At 39.2% G+C, this 21,600-nt stretch overlaps 1 protein-coding gene across 1 annotated transcript in view; it reads left to right on the top strand.

Annotated features, from left to right (window-relative positions):
* Window positions 1–21,600, top strand: part of ppp1r16b (protein phosphatase 1, regulatory subunit 16B) — a 92,611-nt gene that overhangs the window by 30,927 nt on the left and 40,084 nt on the right. Inside the window, exon 2 of the mRNA XM_030729916.1 lies at window positions 1,901–2,305. Coding sequence (XP_030585776.1) covers window positions 2,038–2,305 — 268 coding nt within the window. The 5' untranslated portion in view covers window positions 1,901–2,037. The remainder of the gene's footprint in view (window positions 1–1,900; window positions 2,306–21,600) is intronic.

The raw sequence follows: 21,600 nt of genomic DNA, 5'->3' as shown, positions 1-21,600 counted from the left end.
TAATAACAGACCATCTTACAAACCAACAAATGAAATCGAGACAGGAGTTGGTACTTCTTCATTTGCTGTCTGAATTTCTTAAACGACTTCAGGTGGAAAAACTGCTGACAGCTTTAGTTTGAAATTCCTGCAGAATAATTCGAGACCCTGCAGCTAATCCTGCTGCGTGGACCTTGGAGTGATGACCCAGTTTTTAGTAATCATTCACTGAAAGCCATTTTGCTGCATTGAGAACGTTCACTGTACGCATTTGTTTTGCATAGGCGGTTGTCTCAGTCTCGTCATTTTTGTTTTTTTTTTTTTTTTTTGGAAAGAGCAAACGCGAGGACCCACTCACATCTTTGTGCTGGAAATTTGTATGCATCTAAGAGTGAACAGTATGTCAAGGTTTACTTTCATTTGTGTGCTGTGATGCCTTTTACGCTGCTCACTTGGTCGCCAGTTGAGAATGTTAACGGAAAACTTCTGTTCAGCCACGCAGAAACAGACGCGCTGTACTGGTAAGCTGGCGACTGAAAGTGATGCTGTAGGAAGTGATTGTACTGCTGGTTTCCTGTCCGTGTTTTTAGCACTTTAGTGCTTAGGTGTTGCAGAGGAAATGTAAAATGAGGTTGGTGGCAGACTGACTACATAAAGCAGCGATTTGCATTGTAGAGTCTTTCATCAGGGGATGCATTCCCAGTACACAGGTTTCATTGGTGAGCAGCTGTGGGTATGAGGAAATATTTATCAGCAGTTATGTGATAGTAAGTAAAAAAACATACAAAACAAAAACACATCTCATGCATGCAGCTTGCAAATTTTGACTGTCAAACTATTGAGTGTGTGTTTTTTAGTTTGTGAGTTTGCGTGATAAGTAATTGCGTCTTAATGCCGCCAGACTTGATAAGTTTTTCTGGCTGTGGTGTTAAAACGTCCGTGCATTGTAATGAGTGTTGTTCAAAGGAAGTAGTCTGACAAAGCTCAATCACTGCACTTTCCAGTTACTGTTCGTGTGTATTTATTCTGCATATACTGTGCTCAACCTTTCCTGCTGATCATTGCCAAAAATTCATTTTGTCCCCTTTAGAAGGTTTCACCACACAGTATATCTCTGCATATCCACACAAAAAAATGATAAGAAACTGAAACCGGCTTTTTTTGGTTCACTGATGGTGCAGCTTTCAGTTGTCAGAGAAAAAGATACTTTTATTCATGTTTACATGAATACAGTGCTGACATGAAAAGTCCCCGCTTCAACTTGCTGCTCCGGTGCTTTTTTTTTTTTTTTTTTTCTGTATCAGTTTCTCATTGTGTTGCCGTTAGCTCGTAGTATTCAGGAAGCGGTTAGCCTTGGTGGAGGATGGTAGAAAAAAAAACTCTAACAGCTCACACAACAAATGGATAACCCAGACTGCAGCCCATGCAGTTTAGTTAAAAATTGAAAACTTGACCCCTTATTCTCGCTGTTGATGTCTGAAACCTGAAAATTCTCATCTCCCTTGAGTGAAAATCTGTAAATTAGTGGAAGAAATGGAGTGGATATGAAACAAAAAAATACTGATTTCATACTTGTTCATGCCACAGTAGGCAAAATAAAGTAGATATCTAGCCAACAGTGGTTGAGTGCTTAACTATATGGTAGCCTGATCTGGGGTCTGTTTAACTAGGACACCAAAATGCAACTCTGAGCACTTTGGTGTGGTGGGTCAGACCAGTACTCCTTTTAAATGTCAGTGAGTCCCAGTAGACTCGGCAATGTTGAGCTTTTACAACTTTAATGTAAAGTCCAGAGTCAGTTTGAATAACAAGCATCAAACAGCTTTCACATTTTATTTATTGGTGTATTAAAGTTTCAACTGATAAAAAGTTTATAGCTGGTATTTTCTAACTGTGCTTTTCTCTGCATTTCTTCTTCCAGGTCATTTACTACTGCTGAAAGGATGATAATAATGGGAGGAGGCCACGGCCGGAGGTGCAGCCCTCGCTAGAATCACACTTCTCTCCCAGTTCACCCCTTTACCATCATCCAGTATTGCTGTCCAACTGTCTGGCACCATGGCCAACCACCTGGAGCTGATCCAAGAGCTGCAGCAGCTGGACAAGGTGCCCAGTCTGGAGAGACTGCGGGCGGCCCAGAAGCGGCGCACCCAGCAGCTGAAGAGATGGGCTGTGTACGAGAAGGAGATGCAAAACAAGAAGCGAAAAGCAGACAAGAAGGGACGCATTGCCAACAACCTCCAGCAATCAGAGTCCAAGAAGCGGGTGTCATTTGCTGCCAGCGTGGCGCTTCTGGAGGCATCGGCCAGGAATGATCCAGATGAAGGTAAGAGCAGTACAGAATATTAATGATATTGAGATATGCAGATCAGGAAATAAAAGGGTAGCTTATTTATTACTGTGTGCCTAATTGCAACTAGTTTGGATTCATTACTGTTATAATTCAGTAACAAAACTGCAGATTTATGTGCTGCCCAATATTTTGATTTGGCAGTAAAATAAAGGTATTATTTGTGGATGTGGAATATCCACAGTATGGAGAATGTGTACAGTTGTGGTACGGCTGGGGGTATTTCAGTGCTGTTTGCCAGATGGCAGGAGGATGAACAGGCTGCAGTGATTGCAAGCATTTTTTTAAAAAGTATTCTTTGGGCTCTGTGCTGATTTAAAAATAAATAATTAAGTAAAGTTTTGCTCATGAGCTCAGAGTTAAACTTGAGACAAAGCTTGGTGACGCCGCATTTGAATAATGACACTAATTTCAGCCTCACCTCTCCACTTCTGCTGGATATCAAAATGCCAAGGTCAGGAAAACGATTAGCTTGGCCTGCACACTTAAACTGCCAGTGGAAGTCACTCCATTCAAATTGAATTTGTTCTGCTAGGAGACTGTTTTATCATTGAGAAATAATGGAGTTGTCACACTGAGATGAAACTCTGCCAGTCTTTTAATTAAAATTTCTACGGATGGAGCCCCCCTATTTGGAGATAATGATTGTTTTCCTCCAGTACTGACAGCCCCATGTTGCTGTGGCTGTGCTAACAGTGTGTCTGCGATGCAGGAATGATAACGGGCTGCTATCTCTTAGATTTTGCATCTAATTTAACATTACTTCAACTTGAAATTGGATTGAAGTCTCTTTTTTTTTTTTTAATCACAACACTGCAGCACTACTATATATTCTTTGCTTGTGTAAGCTGTCTTCACAGATAGGACAACCCTCTCAAGGCTGATGTATTTTCACAAGAATTTTTACAAGGCTGAAGCAACTCTGCACTGTCTAAACGTACGTGCACACGGACTGCTCATTGGCACGTATAAGCTCTAGCTGGAGTGAGAAACACTGGAAGTCTTGTGATGTCTGGAGGATCTGCTCGATTTTATCATGGCATGTAGCCTAAATTAAGCTTTGGTGTAAAGAAAAGGAAGTTACTTAATTGGGTAAAAGTGAAAGCTTGTTCAGTACTTGAAAAAGGAAAATCTTTGTTGGTGATGTTGCAGTTTTGCGTGGTTGTGTGTGCGCGCGTGTGAGATGTGAGAAATGGTTTGAACATCATTTCGGGGCTTTTATTGCCGACTGTGTGTATTTCCCGGAAAGTCTGCTGAGGCTCTTAGACTACACCAGGATGTTGGGGGTGATCATGTGAGCCTTTAGATTGGTTTGAAAAACCACGAGGAAGCAAGGAACATTCAACATCTATTCATCGTTAATGAACGTTCCCTTTCGAAGATGGTTTATCAACAACAAACATTAATCCACGGCAATACGCTCACTTATGTCAGGTTAAATTTGTGTTTATACACTCGGGGTTTTTAAGACAGGGATTTGATTTACTCTTTAACATCACTGGTAATTCGTGCAGCTGTGGGCATGTTAAGATGAGATTTCTTTGTTTTGATCTTTTCAGCTGGGCTGGAAGTTTTTTCACTGTTAAGGATGGACACACAGTTTTTTTTTGCTTTTTTTTAATACTGATAGAAAAAGGAGACAAGTGCAGGTTTTTAGTTTCAGCACAGCTAGACTGGGGAGACATTATCGACGTGACGGTGCAGTGTATCGCTTCCTCTTTTGATGCAATTATTGATAACCTGGCACTAAATACCAATACTTTGACTTACCAGAGTTGCAATGTTGTGACTCCTTATGGTGGCGCTTATCAAATGAATGAGGATGAAATTAGCAGAAGTGAAGATACTCACAGGGGAGAAAATAAATTTAAGAAGTGATTAATTTCACAAATGATGCTAAATCGCAGGATTGCTGTGCTGATACAATTGCAATCAACTGTCTTATTATCTGAGCTTGAACACTGTTTAGAGACGGGTAAAGAAGGCTTGCATGTGTCTCAGGTGTACAAAAGCTCCACTGTCATGAGTTTGACAGTCAGAACAACATGCCAGCAATGAGAAAAGGAATTTTCTAAATATATTGTGATGGTTCTCAGTTTTTGATTCCCTTCCCTTTTCCATATGTCCAGCAGTGCTTGGCCATGGAGACATTTGCTATCACTGCTGTCTAATGAGGATGACCATGAAAGAGGCAGGGACACGATAAAAAGAGAAAAAGGAAAAAAAAAATCGAGACAGGATGTGTGTTGCCCACACAGCTCCAGTGGCAGCTGGCTAGCTTAGGAGCTTGATAATCTCCTCTGTCATTCCCTCTGGTCCCCAAATGCTCGATCAGGCATCATGACTCCACACGCTGTGCTGCACCAGCACACAGCACCCTTTTTACAGAAATCTTATGTGACAGTATCATTTCAAATAGGCTTATATATATATATATATATATATATATATATATATATATATATATATATATATATATATATATATATATATATATATATATATATAAAAAAGTGAAAAGGAAATCAAAAGTAGATAAAATAATGGAAAAAATCTGGCGTTTTTAGAAATCTGTTTATTGGACAAAAGTTAAACCTCCAGTCTGCCTAAACAATGATTACAAAGGCAGCGTTAGCAGTGGAGAGTTGACGATGAGGTTAGAAACAAAAGGAGTTATCATCACCCCTTTTTCATGAAGAGGACGGAAGGGAGAGAGAAGTAAATACAGAGAGACTGATTTTGACCCAGGGCTTGTTCTAATGGCCTCAAGGCCATAATAAGATGAGAGGCTGGTCTGGCTCATGTTTAATCCCTGATTGGTTGGAGTAGGCGCGTTGCTTCCTGTGATTCTTTCCCTGCTTTTTTTCTTTTGTTCCTCTCTGTGGTTTGGGTCAGGGCTTCAGAGTGAGTTGGCTGGAGGTGGTGTGTGTGGGAGGCATGCTGACCAATATGAGTGTGATTATTACACAAAAACATTTTTGTTTTTGTGTAATTTTTAAACTTTACTGTATATTGACGGATAAAGAGTGTTATTAAAATCGTGTAGATGCAGGTGTGCAGGTTTTATGCTAGGGTTTAAATAATGTATTTGTGCTTATGTGCGCTTGGGTCGGTGGGTGCGTGCGTGCGTGCGTGCGTGCCTATTCTTATTATAACTTCCCGTCTAGTAACCGAGGAGGCAGACAGACCAGACTGTAAGGAAACACAGGAGAGGGGTAGTGAAAGTACAGAGGGGTATTTTGTATATTTATGTTCCAATATGTTTGTATCTGTGCAAAACGGTTTGTGGGGTTGTGACAGGGAAAGAAGGAAGTATATTTGAGCTTACTTGAGTGTAAATAAAGTTTTAGTGTATCTTCAGTTGTAGGAAAAATTAGTTAAGGGGATGTGAAAGGAGAGAATAGTGAGTAGGAAAGGGATGGATCCTGAGTGTGAGTCCATTTCTTCGCCCTGTGATTCCCACCATCCTGAACCCATTGGCCCCTCACATTGATGAGGGTTGATGGCTGTGAAATTACTGTGAAGCACCTCGGTGTCTTTCTGCGCGCCTCTCCAGCAATTGAGACGGATGGGATTTCTCTTCTCCAGAGGACTGCCGTCCTGCAGAGGAGCAGCCAGTGGGGTCAGAAGGAACTGTCAACAAAACTCAAAGACAGACAGCATAGTGTGACCTGACATTTCCTCCTGAAACCGCTGGGTAATCTGATGAGGTAGCCCAGGAGTATTAGTGCAAAGAGGAAAAAAAAAAATATGTGTAGAACTGTAGTGAAAAAAGATCTCAAACTAAAAACTTGAAGCCCACGCACACAAAGAAAACAATTACAAATAGAGGCATTTGGAAAAAAATCAACTATAATTAGCAAGACTGTAAGTGGGTGAAAAGTAATGTGAATGAACAGGACATTCAGTACCTTTTCAGTGTCTTGTGTTGTCTTTCTGTGTGTGTGTATTGTAAGAGCTGAGTTTTTTTTTTTTTTTTTTTTGGTGGGGGCAGGTCTTCCTAGAAGCCACTCTTGAAGGTGGGTTGAAAACCAGACTGTCAGAAAGAAGGACATAATTGTTGCCACCAATAGTTGTATATCAAATGGCAGAAAAGGAACCTTGGGGCTTCAAGACCCTTCTTTTATCCATACTGCTGCTCAGTCACAGCAGTAGCTCACAGTGTGGGAGGTGGGGGGGGTGGTGGTGGTGGTGGTGGTGGTGGGGGGGGGGTGGTAACTGTTTGGATATTTTAGTGCAACATCTCCCTTAAGGCTAGTTTAGTAGACAGTCATTATTTGCAATTGTTTTTATTATATATGTAGAATACAAAGACATCTGTGGGGAAAACTGATCAGCTTGTTTTACTTCTAAATTTGTGCCTCTTAGCATAGACAGCTCCAGCGTTTCTGGTCATGTGAATGGCAGCAGTGACAGAACCAGTTGGATTTTGACTCTTCTTGAACCCAGATTGTGTTTTGGAGCTTCTTTCCCACCCCTGAACTCTATTTATTTATACACCCACTCATGTGGCAACACCCAGCACACTAATTACCACTTATTCCCCACTGAAAATCATAACTTGTAGCTCAATGTTTGAGAAGCCACACTTAAAATCCACATTCCATTTTTAGCCATGTGGCTTTTGCTCTTGGTTCCCCACCTTTTTTTTTTTTTTTTTTTTCCTGCCATATCATCCCCATAAAAACACAGAGGAGGAATAAATCTGGATTTCAGGATAGAAAAATACTCCTGCGGCGAGTAAGGCCTCTTGGAAGGAGAATTCACATGTGACTTTTTCCTTCGTGTCCCCCCCCCCCCCCATCTTAGTTATTTGTTTGCAAATTAGGTCTCAGAGGAGCTTTTGTCTTCTTCTGCTGTCTTATTAGACTGGTAAGGCCTTCCCCTCAGGCCTTAGCCAGACTTAGCTGCTCCCAGGCATGTGGCAGCATTAGAGTTGCATTAAACAAAAACAAGAGTGAAACAAAGACCTAAATATAAATACTGCACATCACATGTCACCTCTTGTCAAGAGAAGACTGACCTTTAACAGTAATGTCTGTTCAGTCTCTTTCTTTCACACTCCTCAGCTCACTGTGACTCCAGTTTTCTGATTATTTTCTTTAATCAATAGGAGGAACACACTGCATGCTATTTAAGCTCTATATGTGGTTCCAACCAGATCCTCTTATTGAAGTCAATATTAAACTGAAGAACCCAGAGAGTTAAAAGAAGCTCTGTGTTGTGTTGGATCTTCACGGTCAGTGATCTTCTGTGTTTAGGAAAATAAATCTATTTTAAGTGATTCAAGGCTGTTGGACAACTTTTAGGCAGCGTACTGCTTGGATGCAAAATATTAGACTAACACTTTATAATGTGAAATCATTTTAGACAGCAGTAACTAATGACCAACATGACTGTTTAGTTAACATTAAAGGCTTTAATTTTTGTTGTAATTTTCCTCTTCTAATCACATTATAATGTCTTGCAGTGAACCGCGACTAAAAGGCCTAACTTTAGTAAGATTTACTACTGCCAGAAGCCTTAAATGTTTCTGTACAAAATATGGTAAATTATGCCCATCTATAAACAGGATGTCTGTTTAGTTCTAGCTGCACTCTGAAACTAAGCAGTGAATGTGAATTTATGTTTAATATGAATTTCTTTGTATGTACACAGCAACAGATTTGGGATTTTTGCAGATTTATCACAGTTAGTTGCCATATTATCACAAACAGATAGCATGCAACTGTCAACTTGACTCCATTCAATAGCGGACTGATAATAGACTGATTCCGTCTTATTGGTGTTTTATCACCATCTTGATACACCACAATCGCTTTGAAGACAGCGAGTACGTTTGTGATCACACACAGTGGCTGAATCTTCTTCTTCTCAGTGGTTTTAGATAAAAAAAAACAAAAACAAAAGAACCCCATTTTTAAAAAAATAAAAAGAAGTATAGTGTGAAGGGAGAAAAATAACCTCCAAACTTGCCAGACTAACTCTGATCTCGCTCTGTTCATCAGATGGTGTCATTAACGTGTATTTTCATCAAGATGAAAGAGTAATGAGCTGAGCAGATGAAGGGGAACTGCTCACAGGTCGTGCCATGAAAAAAAATAAATGTACAGTGATGATGTAGGTCACTCTGTGAGATTAATGTCACTGCTCTGTGTTAGATTGCCGTGATAATGTCGGGCCGAGACAAAAGAGAATCAGTAAACTTGTGATGATTTGCAGTAACAGACATAAAAGGACTTTTCTTTTTTTTTACTAGCCACTAAAAGCTGCCTGAAGCTTATTACCGATTCCTCCTTTCAAATACTTTATAAAACATTAGGTGTGATTTAAGACCAGTGATATGATAAGCAGGGATTCATTAGAGGTATGCAGGCTATATTGTGGCCTGGATTTGTTCGTCCTGTTTCTGGATTTCCTTCTATTCAGTAGTAAGGCTTTGACTAGACCTCCTGTGATATTTGATGTTAAACCCAAAAATAAAGAAAAAGCCTGTTTGATTTGTTGGATCTTTTTTTTTCCCTGCTCAGCACTAACTACTAAACTGTAACATGAGGTTGTTTACTCACATGTTCAGTTAAGCCGGGGATGACCTCTGGCATCTGTAGAGTAAGCCAGCTAGTGTCTGAAACACAGGTCACTAAAAGGCTCCCATTGGTCTGTTGGGACACGAGTATCCTGCATATCCCTCAAGAGTTATGGCTCTATCCAGCCTGTTTGTTATACTTGCTTCATTATATTCAAGATATGTGGCTGTTTGTTACTAAATGTGTCTCTGTTTTGTGTGTGTGTGTGTGTGTGTGTGTGTGTGTGTGTGTGTTGTATCCAGAATCAAATATTAGCTTAATTAGTGGATGGAGATTTAAAAAAAAAAAAGTTATTTTGTCATCTTCATTTTCTGTTTTATATTTTATAGACGGACTCTTTGATCAATTTGGAAATTGGAAGCCCTAATATAAAACAGCCACTTTATATTTGCTTAAAGCTGCAGTCCAAAAGAAAATAATTCATTTTGATACAATAGCAATAACAGTGTTGGTCTGCACTGTGAGATTTTTAATTAGTGATCTCACAGTTAAATCCGTCAAGCAAAGCTTTCAACACTTCATCTAATCTGCATCATAAAGGTCCATATGGCACTTTTATGCTTTGTTCATTTATTCATTCACTGAGACGAGTTTCTTTTTCTTTTCTTTCTTTCTTTCTTTTTTTTTTAAACTATCCCTGCATCTTTGAAAATAGGCTACTTTACTCAAGGCTAAATCAAGGCTCTTTCACCACCGGTTCTTTGCATTTTTGCTATTGCCTCTTCATCCTCATCCTCCTAATCATTGATTTTATGTGACATTCGAGTGGTTGATTACTCAAGTGGGATCTGGCATTTCCATGAACAGAGCTGTGACAATAACGCATAGCCTTGTGAGGGTGGCATCTATCAAATGCTTTCCCTTTTTCAGCATCTATACTGCAGGACTGTAAAATTTTTGGCTGCATTTTCGTCCTCCTCCTCTTTCCTGCCTGGCCTTTGCGATTAGGACGGTTTTCATGATGTCTCAGGCTACCTTCAGGTCAACAAAACTTTCTCTTATTGTTGTTGGTATCTTTTCTGCTCTTGTCTTTCTCTTTCCCTTGGAGTCCTCTCCTTTGCCTCATCAGACAGAGCTCCTCCAGGCATTGCTGCTGCTCTCCCTGGCACACAGTGGCACTGCTGTCTCCTTTCCGCCATGTTAGTTCACGTGCCTCAGCCTGGGCAGAGCTGGGGGACTGAATCATCGTTGTCATGTGACATAATTTGGGATTAACAATGCTGTCAGAAATGGTTCCAGTCAGAAGAGAAGGATGCACTGGAGCGAGGAATTATCAGAACTGTGGCTTGTTTGGGCTCATGTTTGGACACATTTTTGTCTGTGTAACTGCTGCACAACAACAAAGGGATATTGATAGGAACAGACTGCTGAGTACCTCTGCTTCATTGTGTCCCTTACTTTCGCTACAGCACTCTTCTCTTCTGTTCACTTGCATTTCTTTCTCATGTGCACCTTTTTGCAAACTTAGTATGTAAAAATTAAATTGCTATACGTGGTATTATATATTACATCATCGATCTTTCCTTTTTTTTTTTTTTTTTTGGTGCATCTTAGGTGTGTTAAGCGTTAGGCTTCCAACGGGCTTGCTAAGAGCTCCCTCTTCTCCCCCTTTTCACATCAATCAATTCTCCAGGGAAAGTCCCGACTCTCAAGTTAACTCCTATTTCCATGGTAACTGAGGCAGACAGAGAGGGCCAAACAGCCGTGGCCCCAAGCTACTCAGCTGCAAAGGCACAAATTTTGCATCATCTCTCCTGCAGCTTCATGGATAGTATGCAGGAGACCAGTGGATGTGGTTGTGGCTACTAGGTTAACGTGACCTCAAGTAGAGCTGTCGTGGGTGTTGTGACCAAATTGTAGACAACATATGTAAGAGATGCAATGAAAGTTAAAGCTCACTGGCCACTTTTTTAGGTACAACTTGCTAGTCCTGAGTTGGATCCCCTTTTTCCTTTCAGTGCCGCCTTAATTCTTTGTGGCATAGATTCAGCAATGTGCTGGAAAACTTCCTCAGATTTTGTGATGATGGCATCACACACTTGCTGCAGGTTTGCCAGCTGCACATCCATGATGTGAATCTCCTGTTCCAACACATCCCCAAGGCACCCTATTGAATTGAGTTCTGGTGACACTGGAGGCCATTTGAGTGCAGTAAATTCATTGTCATGTTCAAGAAACCCGTTTGAGAGGATATGAGCTTCGTGACATGTTGTATACTCTTGCTGGAAGCAGCCATTAGAAGATGGACACACTGTGGTCATAAAAGAATGGCCATGGTCAGCACCAATAATTAGCTAGGCTGTGGCGTTTAAACGATGCTCAGTTGATACTAAGGGGCCCAAAGTGCGCCAGGAAAATATCCCCCACACCTTTGCACCACCACCAGCCTGAACCATTGGGACAAGGCAGGATGGAGTCATGCTTTTATGCTGTTTACACCAAATTCTGACCCTACCATCTGAAATTTGCAGCAGAAACTGTACCCTCAATTTCCTGTTCTTAACCCTGTGTGGTCTTTTGCTGCTGTGGCCCATGTACTTCACGGTTTTACATGCTGTGCATAAAGAGTTGCTCTTATGCATACTTTGGCTGTAACAAGTTTTTGTCTTCCTATCAGCTTAAAGCAGTCTGGCTGTTCCCCTTTGAACAATTCTCCTCTCCTCTGACATTAACAAGGCATTTTTGTTCAGAGAACTACTGCTCACTGGATATTTTCTCTTTTTCAGACCACTCTCTGTAAACCCTACAAATGGTTGTATAGGAAAATCCTCTTAGATTAGCAGTTTCTGACATATTCACATCAACTTGTTTGGCACCAGCAAGCCCGCCATGTTCAAAGTCACTTAAATCACCTTTCTTCTGATGCTCAGTTTGAACTTCGGCAGGTCATCGTGACCATGTCTACATGCCTGAATGCACTGAGAGGACTGATGAAATATTTGTATTGATGAGCCGATGAACAGGTATACTTAATAAAGCGAGCAGTAAGTGTAATTTGGAATTTAACAGCAAAATGATTAATAATAGAGAAATGAGAGCTTAATAAGCAGTGTTGAGATAAGTGTTGTTTAATGTTTAAGGCCATAAAAAACACATCCATAGCTATGAAGGGAATTCTCCACAGGGGAAAATTTATTTTTGCTTTTGTTTTTTTTACAGCTTAGGGGAAGTAAGCAGTTACAGATAAAATAAATAAGGTCCATATGAGTTATGAGAGATTAATTTTAATAATTATAACAATGTGCATTTCAATTTGCAGTGAGCTTCCAGCAACAAGTTGAAAGCACATAGAATAGTGTGATAGTATTTATAGGTTAAAATGGAGCAAATTGCAGTGTTGTAGTGATAATTCTGATATGACCTTACACTTAAGACATTTAGTATATTGGAGTTGTAGCAATGTATATAGACCATTTTTCTTTTCTTTTCTTTTCTTTTTTTTTTTTAACTATTATGCCCACTTGTAGCAAGTGGTGGGGAAAAAATCAAAATAGCCTAGTATCATAATATTTTGCATTGCGATATTGTGTTGATCCAGAGACACCAAATGTCCATATTTTATTAAATAAATTAAACTACTCTGGGGATATTATGAACAAGAGGGATCATCTCTTGTACCATCATCCTGAGATAATATTAGCCGGGCAAACTTCCATTAAATCACAAAAACCAACACTGGGCACACTTAGCTTGACAAAGCTACCATCTAATTCAGAGCAAGCTAATGGCTCAGTCACATAAGTACAATTTTTTTTTTTTTTCTCTTTCTGCGACCAATTGTAACTTGTGGCGACTAAATGGTTGCCCAGAACTTGAGCGTGTTGCACACTCATGACCATCTTTGGACACAAGGCGATTCCACAGGTCCTGTGATGGGAGGCAACCTTGCTGCAAAGAGTGGCAGCCTGACTTGGACTGACTGCAGTCACTCAGGGACGTTGTAGAAAGTCTGCAAATGATTGTAATCTAATTTATAAATGGAGACAGATTGCCAACATGTTGCCATCCGTCTGAATGAGTCTGTCAATAAGCACAACTTGATGGGACTCGACTCAACTGGCTGCCAGTTGTAGAATAAGGAATCAAACCTTTGTAATATAAGAATTAGAAATGTTGAAAACATTTTTTTGGAACAAATTGGCACAGCCTGTGTCTTTTCAGCATCATCCACTGAAACCACAGACATATTTTTTTTTTTTTTTTAGATAAAATATTGGCAGTTTATATCTTCCCAGTTTCTCAATCTCAATTGATGACAGAACCCTTTAGTGACTCTAGTGATTATGGTGAAGTTTGAGGTCAAATGAAGTTATCACATGGCAGCTAAAGTTTGCATATGGAGGTCAGGGTGGATGGAAGGGTCAACAAAACGTCAGGCTTCCATATAGAGGATTGGTGTTTGTTTTTCATTTATTAAAGCATGATGGTGGCTATTCTATAGCTTTGAGCAAACACTCATTATTGTAACAATGATGAGAAAAAATTTTTTTTTTTATTTAAACTTAAAGTAGAAATTTTAAACCAAACTTAATCAAAACCACTTGTGCCTAAAATCAACCTTAACTATAGCCACATTATCAAATTGATTTACAGCTTTAGAAAATACACACACACGTTGTTGTGCTGTTGTCAGGTCAGAAAAGACTTGCAACAACATGATATGAACAAACAACATATTTTGCCTAATGTGAAAGAATTGGAATAGGATTGATGCTTGTATGGTATTTGCTGAAGCCGTCTTAATGAAAACGTACCAGGAGGCAACAAGAAGCAGAGATGGAAGAAAAATAAACATTTTAGGAGCGTAAATGGTGAAATTGGACCCGAGCTGCAAATAAATCCACCAGCAGGATTGCATCTTATCACCTGCCTGCGCATTGGCCTGCTGAAGGCATCTAATCGTCAGTGTGGGTCGGGGTTGATCCACCATTGCCAATCCCCCAGGTGCTTGTTCAGCATCCCACTGCTCCCCCCCCCTGCTTTTTCTGAGCCACCTCATAATATCTTTCATTGTCTCTGCACATGCCCACCTTCACAGTGAATGAGCAGCCCTCCACCATAAATCCTGCAATAGGATTCTGGATTATCCGACAAGGATTAGACCTCAACATGCCAAAAAGGGGCAGCCACATTAACAACACTTAGACTGATAATGTGAAATCCCAGAAACACTTTGAGCAGCGTTTTAATTGCACATGTTGAAAGTCAGACAACACCTGTGCACTGGGAGGATGAAAGTAAAAGTCCAAAGTGTAACTCTATGCTGTCAATATGAGGTGTTACTGAAGCCATAAATCCAGACAGGAAATGGAAATGGATCTGAGCTGAGTAAATGGCAGCCACGGCAGCTGTTTACAGCCCGAGGATCTGTCAATCAGCGCAAAGAAGAAGCCTCAGATATCCTAAGTGGAACACTAATTTTCAAGTGCCGACAGTAGAACAGTAAAACCGTAGAAGTAAAATCAGCTCTTGATAATTGACAGATTCTATTCTTATTGTAAAAAAAATGTCAATTTAACCATTAATTTTATTTCCAGGACAGTCAGATGTTTGGGGGCATCGCCCTTATGACTAGCAAAACAGGAATGAGAAATGAAAAGGGCTGTTAATGCAAACCAATAATTAAATTTGTTTTTGTGGCCAGTATGAAATCTGATAATGATGATCTTACAAATACAGTAACAGATATTTTTTAAATGGAGCTGTCAATATCCATAAGATTAGCAACATCTCAATTTGTTATAAACTCATCTGTACGCGTTCACAATTATTAAATTGTGTAATTATTAGTTTGATTAAAATAAAATTAATAAGTAGAGCTGATCTCATTTCGGGCAAGCCTGTGTAGGTTAAGAAATGTATTGTTTAGAGGAGTGCAAGGGAGTGAACATCTTTGTGGATCATCTCTCCTGGTAGAGAGAAAGTGGAGCTGGGAAGTTTAAGCAATGACGTTCATGACGTGTTATGAATGAACTTTAAATGATGTCTAGGTAAAGCATAGCAACTATAGATTAAAAAATAGGGATTGTGTAAGGAAGCTGTCACAATTGCAGTTACTGTGTAGATTTTTTTTTTTTGTGTGTGTGTCTTGTATGTCATGAGCACATCAGGACTTGGCATTCATATTAATTTGTGACCTATATATTTAAGATTTTTCTTGATTATTAGCATGGTGGTATATTGGGACTTAAACCTGCAAGAAGCAGATGCTACTCAGCAGGGTTATTATAGTTAACGAAAACGAACGAAATAACGAAAACTGAAATTGAAAAAACATTGTCGTTAACTGAAATAAATAAAAACTATAATTAAAAGGAAAAAACGATAACTAATTAAAACTGAATTGTGAGTTTACAAAACTAACTAAAACTAACTGAAATTATCGATAAACTGACTTTCATTTTAAGCCTTGTGGATTGATATGAAATCATTGTTTCCGCTCTCGGAGTTTAAGCTGGGAGCGCCACAGGACAACTGTGTGAGTGCGCATGTGCGTGCGCTCACCGCGCTGGTCCGCAAAGTAATGGCTGCGGTCTGCCGAGAAAGTGGCAGAGTCCCGTATGGAGGTTCTTTGAGTACAAACACCTGCACACGACCACAAGGTAATTAACACACACAATCCAGCTACACAAGCATAAATGTGGACATGAGGTCGGCAACTTCTGTAGGTTGTGTACAGAGGCCGCAAAGACCCTGCAGGTTTAATTAGCGAGCATCTAACCAAGCTAGCTCCAAAACAGAAGCAGCTTCAGGTGGTGAGAACATCAGGATGCAGCTGGATTTGAGCTTTGACTCCTTCAAAGAGTTTGTTTTTGTTTAACACCACATGTAGGTGTTATTAATCTGCTGCACTGATGCTGAAGTTTATTGTGGAGTTTATTGTAGAATTTATTGAGTTTGGGAGTTCATGTTTTTCTTTGTTTCTCCCTGTTGATGTTCATGTGTGTCCTTAATAATACACAAATTTAGCATGTCTTGTGAACAGTTGGTTGTTGACTATATTTCTGTAAACTGTATCTTTTGTCAAGTTTTCATTACACAATAGTCACTTTTGCGCCTTGAATCTTGCACCTGATCAGGTATGAAAATACTAAAACTAATACTGAAACTAACTGAAACTAACTAAAACTAAGCATGAAACCAAAAATAAAAACTAATAAAAACGAGAAAAACCACTCTGAAAACGAATTAAAACTAACTGAATTAGAGAAAAAAAAGTAAAAACTAACTAAAACTAAACTATAATGTAAAATCCAAAACTATTATAACTCTGCTACTCAGTTATGGTGGTTTAGGGCAGCTTGGCTTGAGGTTTGGAAGCTAGGGGAGGGGAAGAGGATGAGCTGAAATGTTTTGGATGCTTTTTAAATGTTTGTGCTTCTGTCCATCTGTCTCTGCACTGGATGTGATGTGACTCATGATGAAGCCTGCTTTGGTTGCTTTTTTCAATACGTCATCTGAGCTCCCAAATAGAAAGTGATCAGTGTTATCATTATATCGTGGTCCAGATGCCTATAGATGTTTTATAGAATTGCACGGCCCCCCCTCCCCAACTGTTTTTTTTTTATTTTTTTTTTTATTTTTGAACCTTTATTTCTGACAAGGACAATGGAGAAAAAGACAGGAAGTATGGGAAAGAAAGCTGCTAAATTTTGCATTAACATTCATGGTTGCTGGTTGCCATATATCATTTATACAAAACCATTAGCTTGCCTTCACTAAGGCAAAAATTTTACTTAAGTAGCATAATTCTCCAAAGTAAGAAGTTGAAAATGATAAATGCAACACTGATGTTTAGACACATCAGTGTTGTGACTTCATGGTGATGTTAGCACTTTGCTAAAGTACAGCATTAAAGGGCAGCAATGAAGGGCATAGACCTTCACTTATTCCACCAACACAATAATGAAGCAAAAGCCTCTTTCACTTTAATCTTTGACCGTTAAATGCACAATAACAACTGTGTCTACAGGTTTAAAAGGAAGCCAGACTTTTGGCAGTATCATATTGAAATAAGCTAAAGAGGCTCAGCTATTTAAAACAATGCTTAAGGACTTAGAGTTAATCTGGTCAGCATTTTGTCTAGATGTAGGCTTGATTTCATTATGTTTTTAAATATTTTTGTAGCTCCAGCTAACATTTGCTAACCACAGAATGATGGCTGGCATTAAATTGTGAGTTCATTTTGTTTAATCACCTACTTTATTGTCCAGCATTTGAGTGCATCAGGTGCAGTCTTTCTGAAATCAAAACCCGAGGTCACTGGGGCATACAGTATGTTGTGTTTATTCTGTTTCAGCTTTAATTTGATCACGGCAACCCCACGAGCACCCGCTGCATCCCAATTCACAGTTTGTTGTGTCTTCCAGTTGCTTTCCCTGCAGTGCTATCTAACTACATTTGTTAAAGCAGCATAACGTACAGTTAAAGTTGTTTTAAAGCTCATCATGTGGAGGATAATTATAACACACAGCAGAATGCTAATTATATTAATGATCTTCTTTCCTAATGTCCCACTAAAACCAATGTCATTTAGCTGCTACTTATGGACGTGCAGAGTGGCCTACTTTGTGCACAGCTGACAGGAAGCCAGAAATGGCTACCTGGCCGCCTGTATGCATGTGTTTTGGAAGGAAATTGTTCATTTGTGGAAATTTTCTGCACTGACATTGTTTGGGGCTATTTTGGTTGTGTTAAGATGAAAGTATCTCATTTATAAGAAGTGACGCACTCTGGAGAGCATATGCACTCCATCAGCCCCTTTCCTGTTTGCAGCAAGAAATGATTGAAATGGGGTCGTTGCAAAAACCTAATGATGTTGATCAGTGTAGCTCTAAAATGACACAGTGTAATCACAACTTTGAAATACCCTGCTGTATTTTAGCAGCTAGCTAATATTTATCAGGAACTTGAAATGTTGTGATTCACGTTTTGTTTTGTTAATTCAACTGAGAAATTATCAAGATCTGCGTTACCTGAGATTTTGAAAATATTTGTCTCTTTACCTCCTGAATGCTCTGCTAAGTTCATCAGATATTTGCTGACTTTGTGCATCTATAATTTGGTGCTTGGCTTATAAAATGGGTCCTTTGAGTTTTTTCACTGAAACGGCTTATTTAGTGCAGGTGGGAGTGAGGGAATCAAACTAGTCAACAGAAGATCAGACGTAAACTATAGAACTTACTAAGCAAAGCCACTTTCAAGCATGACACATGATACATGTTATGACTATTGATCTTTTTAAGTAATGCCATTCAGACATGGGCCACAGTGATAAGGAGCAGAAATGCAGAAGTATGTAAAAATGCTCAAATAGACAGAAATAAGGTATCAGAAACTCAGCAAAGCAAATCTAAACATGTGGCTGCTTTTTTAAAGGTGTCCACATATCTTAGTCCAGTGAGAAAAAGTTCCAAAGTTTAAAAGCTACATCCTTCAAAAGGATAATCTCCTTTTGACTTGAGGCTAGGGTGAAGAACAAAAAACAAGCCCGACTTCAGATTTCTGCCCATGATGAAAGGCTGCGGTATTTACCTCCCCCCACCCCCACCCATGGCTGGTGTCTGAAAAGCTCCAAATGCGATGATGAATCTTGAACTGCATCCTGAAATTGATGGGAAGCCAAGGTAAAGAAATGTAAACTGGTATTACATGAGGCCTTTTGGAGGTTGTAAGCGATTGTAGTGATGCTGGGATGAAATAAACTGTTGAGATCAAGACTCAAAGCCTGGTTCAAAGATGTGTCTAGATTATGAAGGGTATGTTTACAAAAAGTAGAGTAAAACTCAAGTCAGCTGCTGCCTTATATGATAATTCTGTGGGTTCGTCCCTAGAAGCAATATTTCACATACAAGTAATGCTTAAATGCTTAAATTAGTGTGCCGTTAAACAAGTTGGATAAAATGCTAATAAAAATATATTAAAATAAAAGATGGTTATTTGGAGCTGGCTATGTGTTTGAAAACATGCTGTTATGATTATGGGACCTGGTACTAATGTTAGTAGGCTGAGTCAATGCGCAAAGCAATTTTTTTAATATGCTTATTGACTCACATTTGTCCTGTAATTGAAATAACAATAAGGACACCATACCACAATGCAAAATATGGAAATGGGGAAGCGGCTAGCCCAGGGGCGGGCAACTCCAGGCCTCGAGGGCCGGTGTCCTGCATGTTTTAGATGTGTTCCTGAGCCAACACACCTGAATCACATATAGAAGTCATTAGCAGGACTCTGGAGAACTTGACTGCATACTGAGGAGGTAATTCAGCCATTTGATTCAGGTGTGTTGGATCAGGGACACTTCTAAAACCTGCAGGACACCGGCCCTCGAGGCCTGGGATTGCCCACCCTTGGGCTAGCCTCACTGGTTGCTGTTCCCTCAAAAGTATCTGAAAAGATTTCTATCCATGTTTGAAAAATTTTGGAACTATATACACAATAGCTTAATTAAATTATGTTCATTTTAAGTTTCAGTGGACAGATGTCATTATTAGTGGAAGCCGCCTCAAGAACCCCCTCATTGTATCTGACTAAAATCATTTTATAATGTTTTACAGTACGCTTATTGCTCTAAAATACCAGCCTAGCATTGTATATATTTGAATGTCCTTCCCCAAGTATAACAGGTTTAGAGGGTTTATAAACCACTGTGACATGTTGGGTATATTGGATAAACCACTCTAATTGGTATCAGCAAGTCTGCGTGATTTAAGGAATATTGTGGCAGCTATTATTGCAGCACAACAAATATTTGCCTCTTCAATATAAAGAGACACACTGGAAATAAAATCAATTGGCCATTAGGAATCTCACAACTGAAACTCACGCAGCCTCTCTCATATCGGTCTTTACTTGATTCCCTCTTATTGGTGATCAGTTGCTATGAGACATGACCAATACAGGTGGACTGGTAGCAGTAAGCATCCTCAGATAAATCCTTAAAGTAAGAATATCCATCCAATAACTGTGTACTATGCACTCTGTTGTCAAAGAAGAAATTCTTCTTTTGGCATTTGAAAGATGTGCATTTGTCATGTGTTTCTGTCTGCTGGAGAATTTTAAAATAAAAGATAAGAGCATCCATGCATCCGGTATAATATGAGGCTTATTCATCTGTTATCTATCATGGGTTTTCAGAAGAGAAATAAGTAGTCTCTTAAAATGAATGCTGAAGGATCTGGCTCTGTATAGCTGCAGAAAGGGAAGGTTGTTCAATAGGTTCAGTGTGCAATGAAATGATCAATGAGAACCCAGTACATTTAGATAAAAGTGCACAAACCTGGTGTGTAGAGCCATATTTCAAATTGAATCTCTAAACTCCACACAGGGTTTAGAAATTGCTGCTTATTTTTGCATGAATGTTTAAAAGTTGCTATTTGATATCCCCTTAACAAATGCAAAATTCCAATATTGCAGCATATTTACAACTGTGCAGTTGCAACCAGTTATTGTTTTCCAAGTATTTTATGAATTGTTTTATCTATCAAATGTCATCTGAAATCTCTTCTTTTGTCTGACCAATAGATCAAAACCAACCATTACTCAGTTTACTACTATATGACAAAGGGAAACCAAAGAAACAGCCTTTTGTTCTCTGATACTTATTAAATGTTGACAGTTATTGTTTTCTATCAATTTAGCATTACTTTTAATATTATTCAAGCTGCCTGCTGCCATGCCAGCTCATCAAAAGTGCACCTTGGCAGACTTTTTGCTAAATGCTTTTGTCACCTTGATGAAATGCTTCCAATAACGGCACAAAAACACAGATGTTTAAAGAAGTGTGTTTACTGTGTTCAGAATCTAATTTTAGCATGTTAATGAGCTAACTATCCCTAAGAATAATGCACACTCGTTAGTTTTGTTTTATTTGGTTACAAAGTCCTGAACCACATTTACCACACATTTCATGGTGTTAATGCCATATCTGAACTTCATGGAAATGTATCTAAAAGGCTTCTTAAGAAAACCACAAATATGGATCTAATGATGGTGTTATGTGAGAAGATCACCAAAGTCCTTGGCATGTATTCTTTAGAGGCAGATCCCCATTTCATGGCTATCCACCCAAGATACAGAGATTCAACACTGACTCCATTCTGGGCAAATAGTTCCTTTATTTGAAAAGAATAATGGAACAAGAGCTTCTGTGTTTCACAGTAACTTAAAAAAAGTAACCGTTTATTAATAATAACCGTGATGTTAAAAAATTAAATATCAATATCATGTCATTTCACATACACTGTATGGACAAATGTACTGGGCCACCTACGCATTACACCTACAGGAGCTGAATGTCCATGAAAACCCATGCCATGAAGCTCCTGGCGCACAGTTTTTGTGCTGATGTTAATCCCAGAGGAGGTTTGGAGGGCAGCAGTTATTGAGTCAGCAGAGCGTTGGCGACTTTTACACATTAGTGCCTCAGCACTGGGAGAGCCTGCTCTGTAACTTTTCATGATCTGACACTTTGTGGCCCAGTGGTTCCTAAATGTTTCCACTTTGCAATACAGTTGATCTTAGGACATTTTACGAACTGACTTGTTGTGACATCCTATTACAGTACCACGCACAAATTCAGTGAGCTCTTCTTTCAGAATTGTTTGTAAATGCAGACTGCATGGCAAGGTACTTGATTTATATACAGTGTACCTTTAACTATAAAGTAAGGGTGTCTACTGT

Source organism: Archocentrus centrarchus, chromosome 5 (assembly GCF_007364275.1).
Source record: "Archocentrus centrarchus isolate MPI-CPG fArcCen1 chromosome 5, fArcCen1, whole genome shotgun sequence".
NCBI lineage: Eukaryota > Metazoa > Chordata > Actinopteri > Cichliformes > Cichlidae > Archocentrus > Archocentrus centrarchus.
The sequence above is the reverse complement of the archived record's forward strand: the minus strand, read 5'-3'. Positions and strand labels throughout refer to the sequence as shown.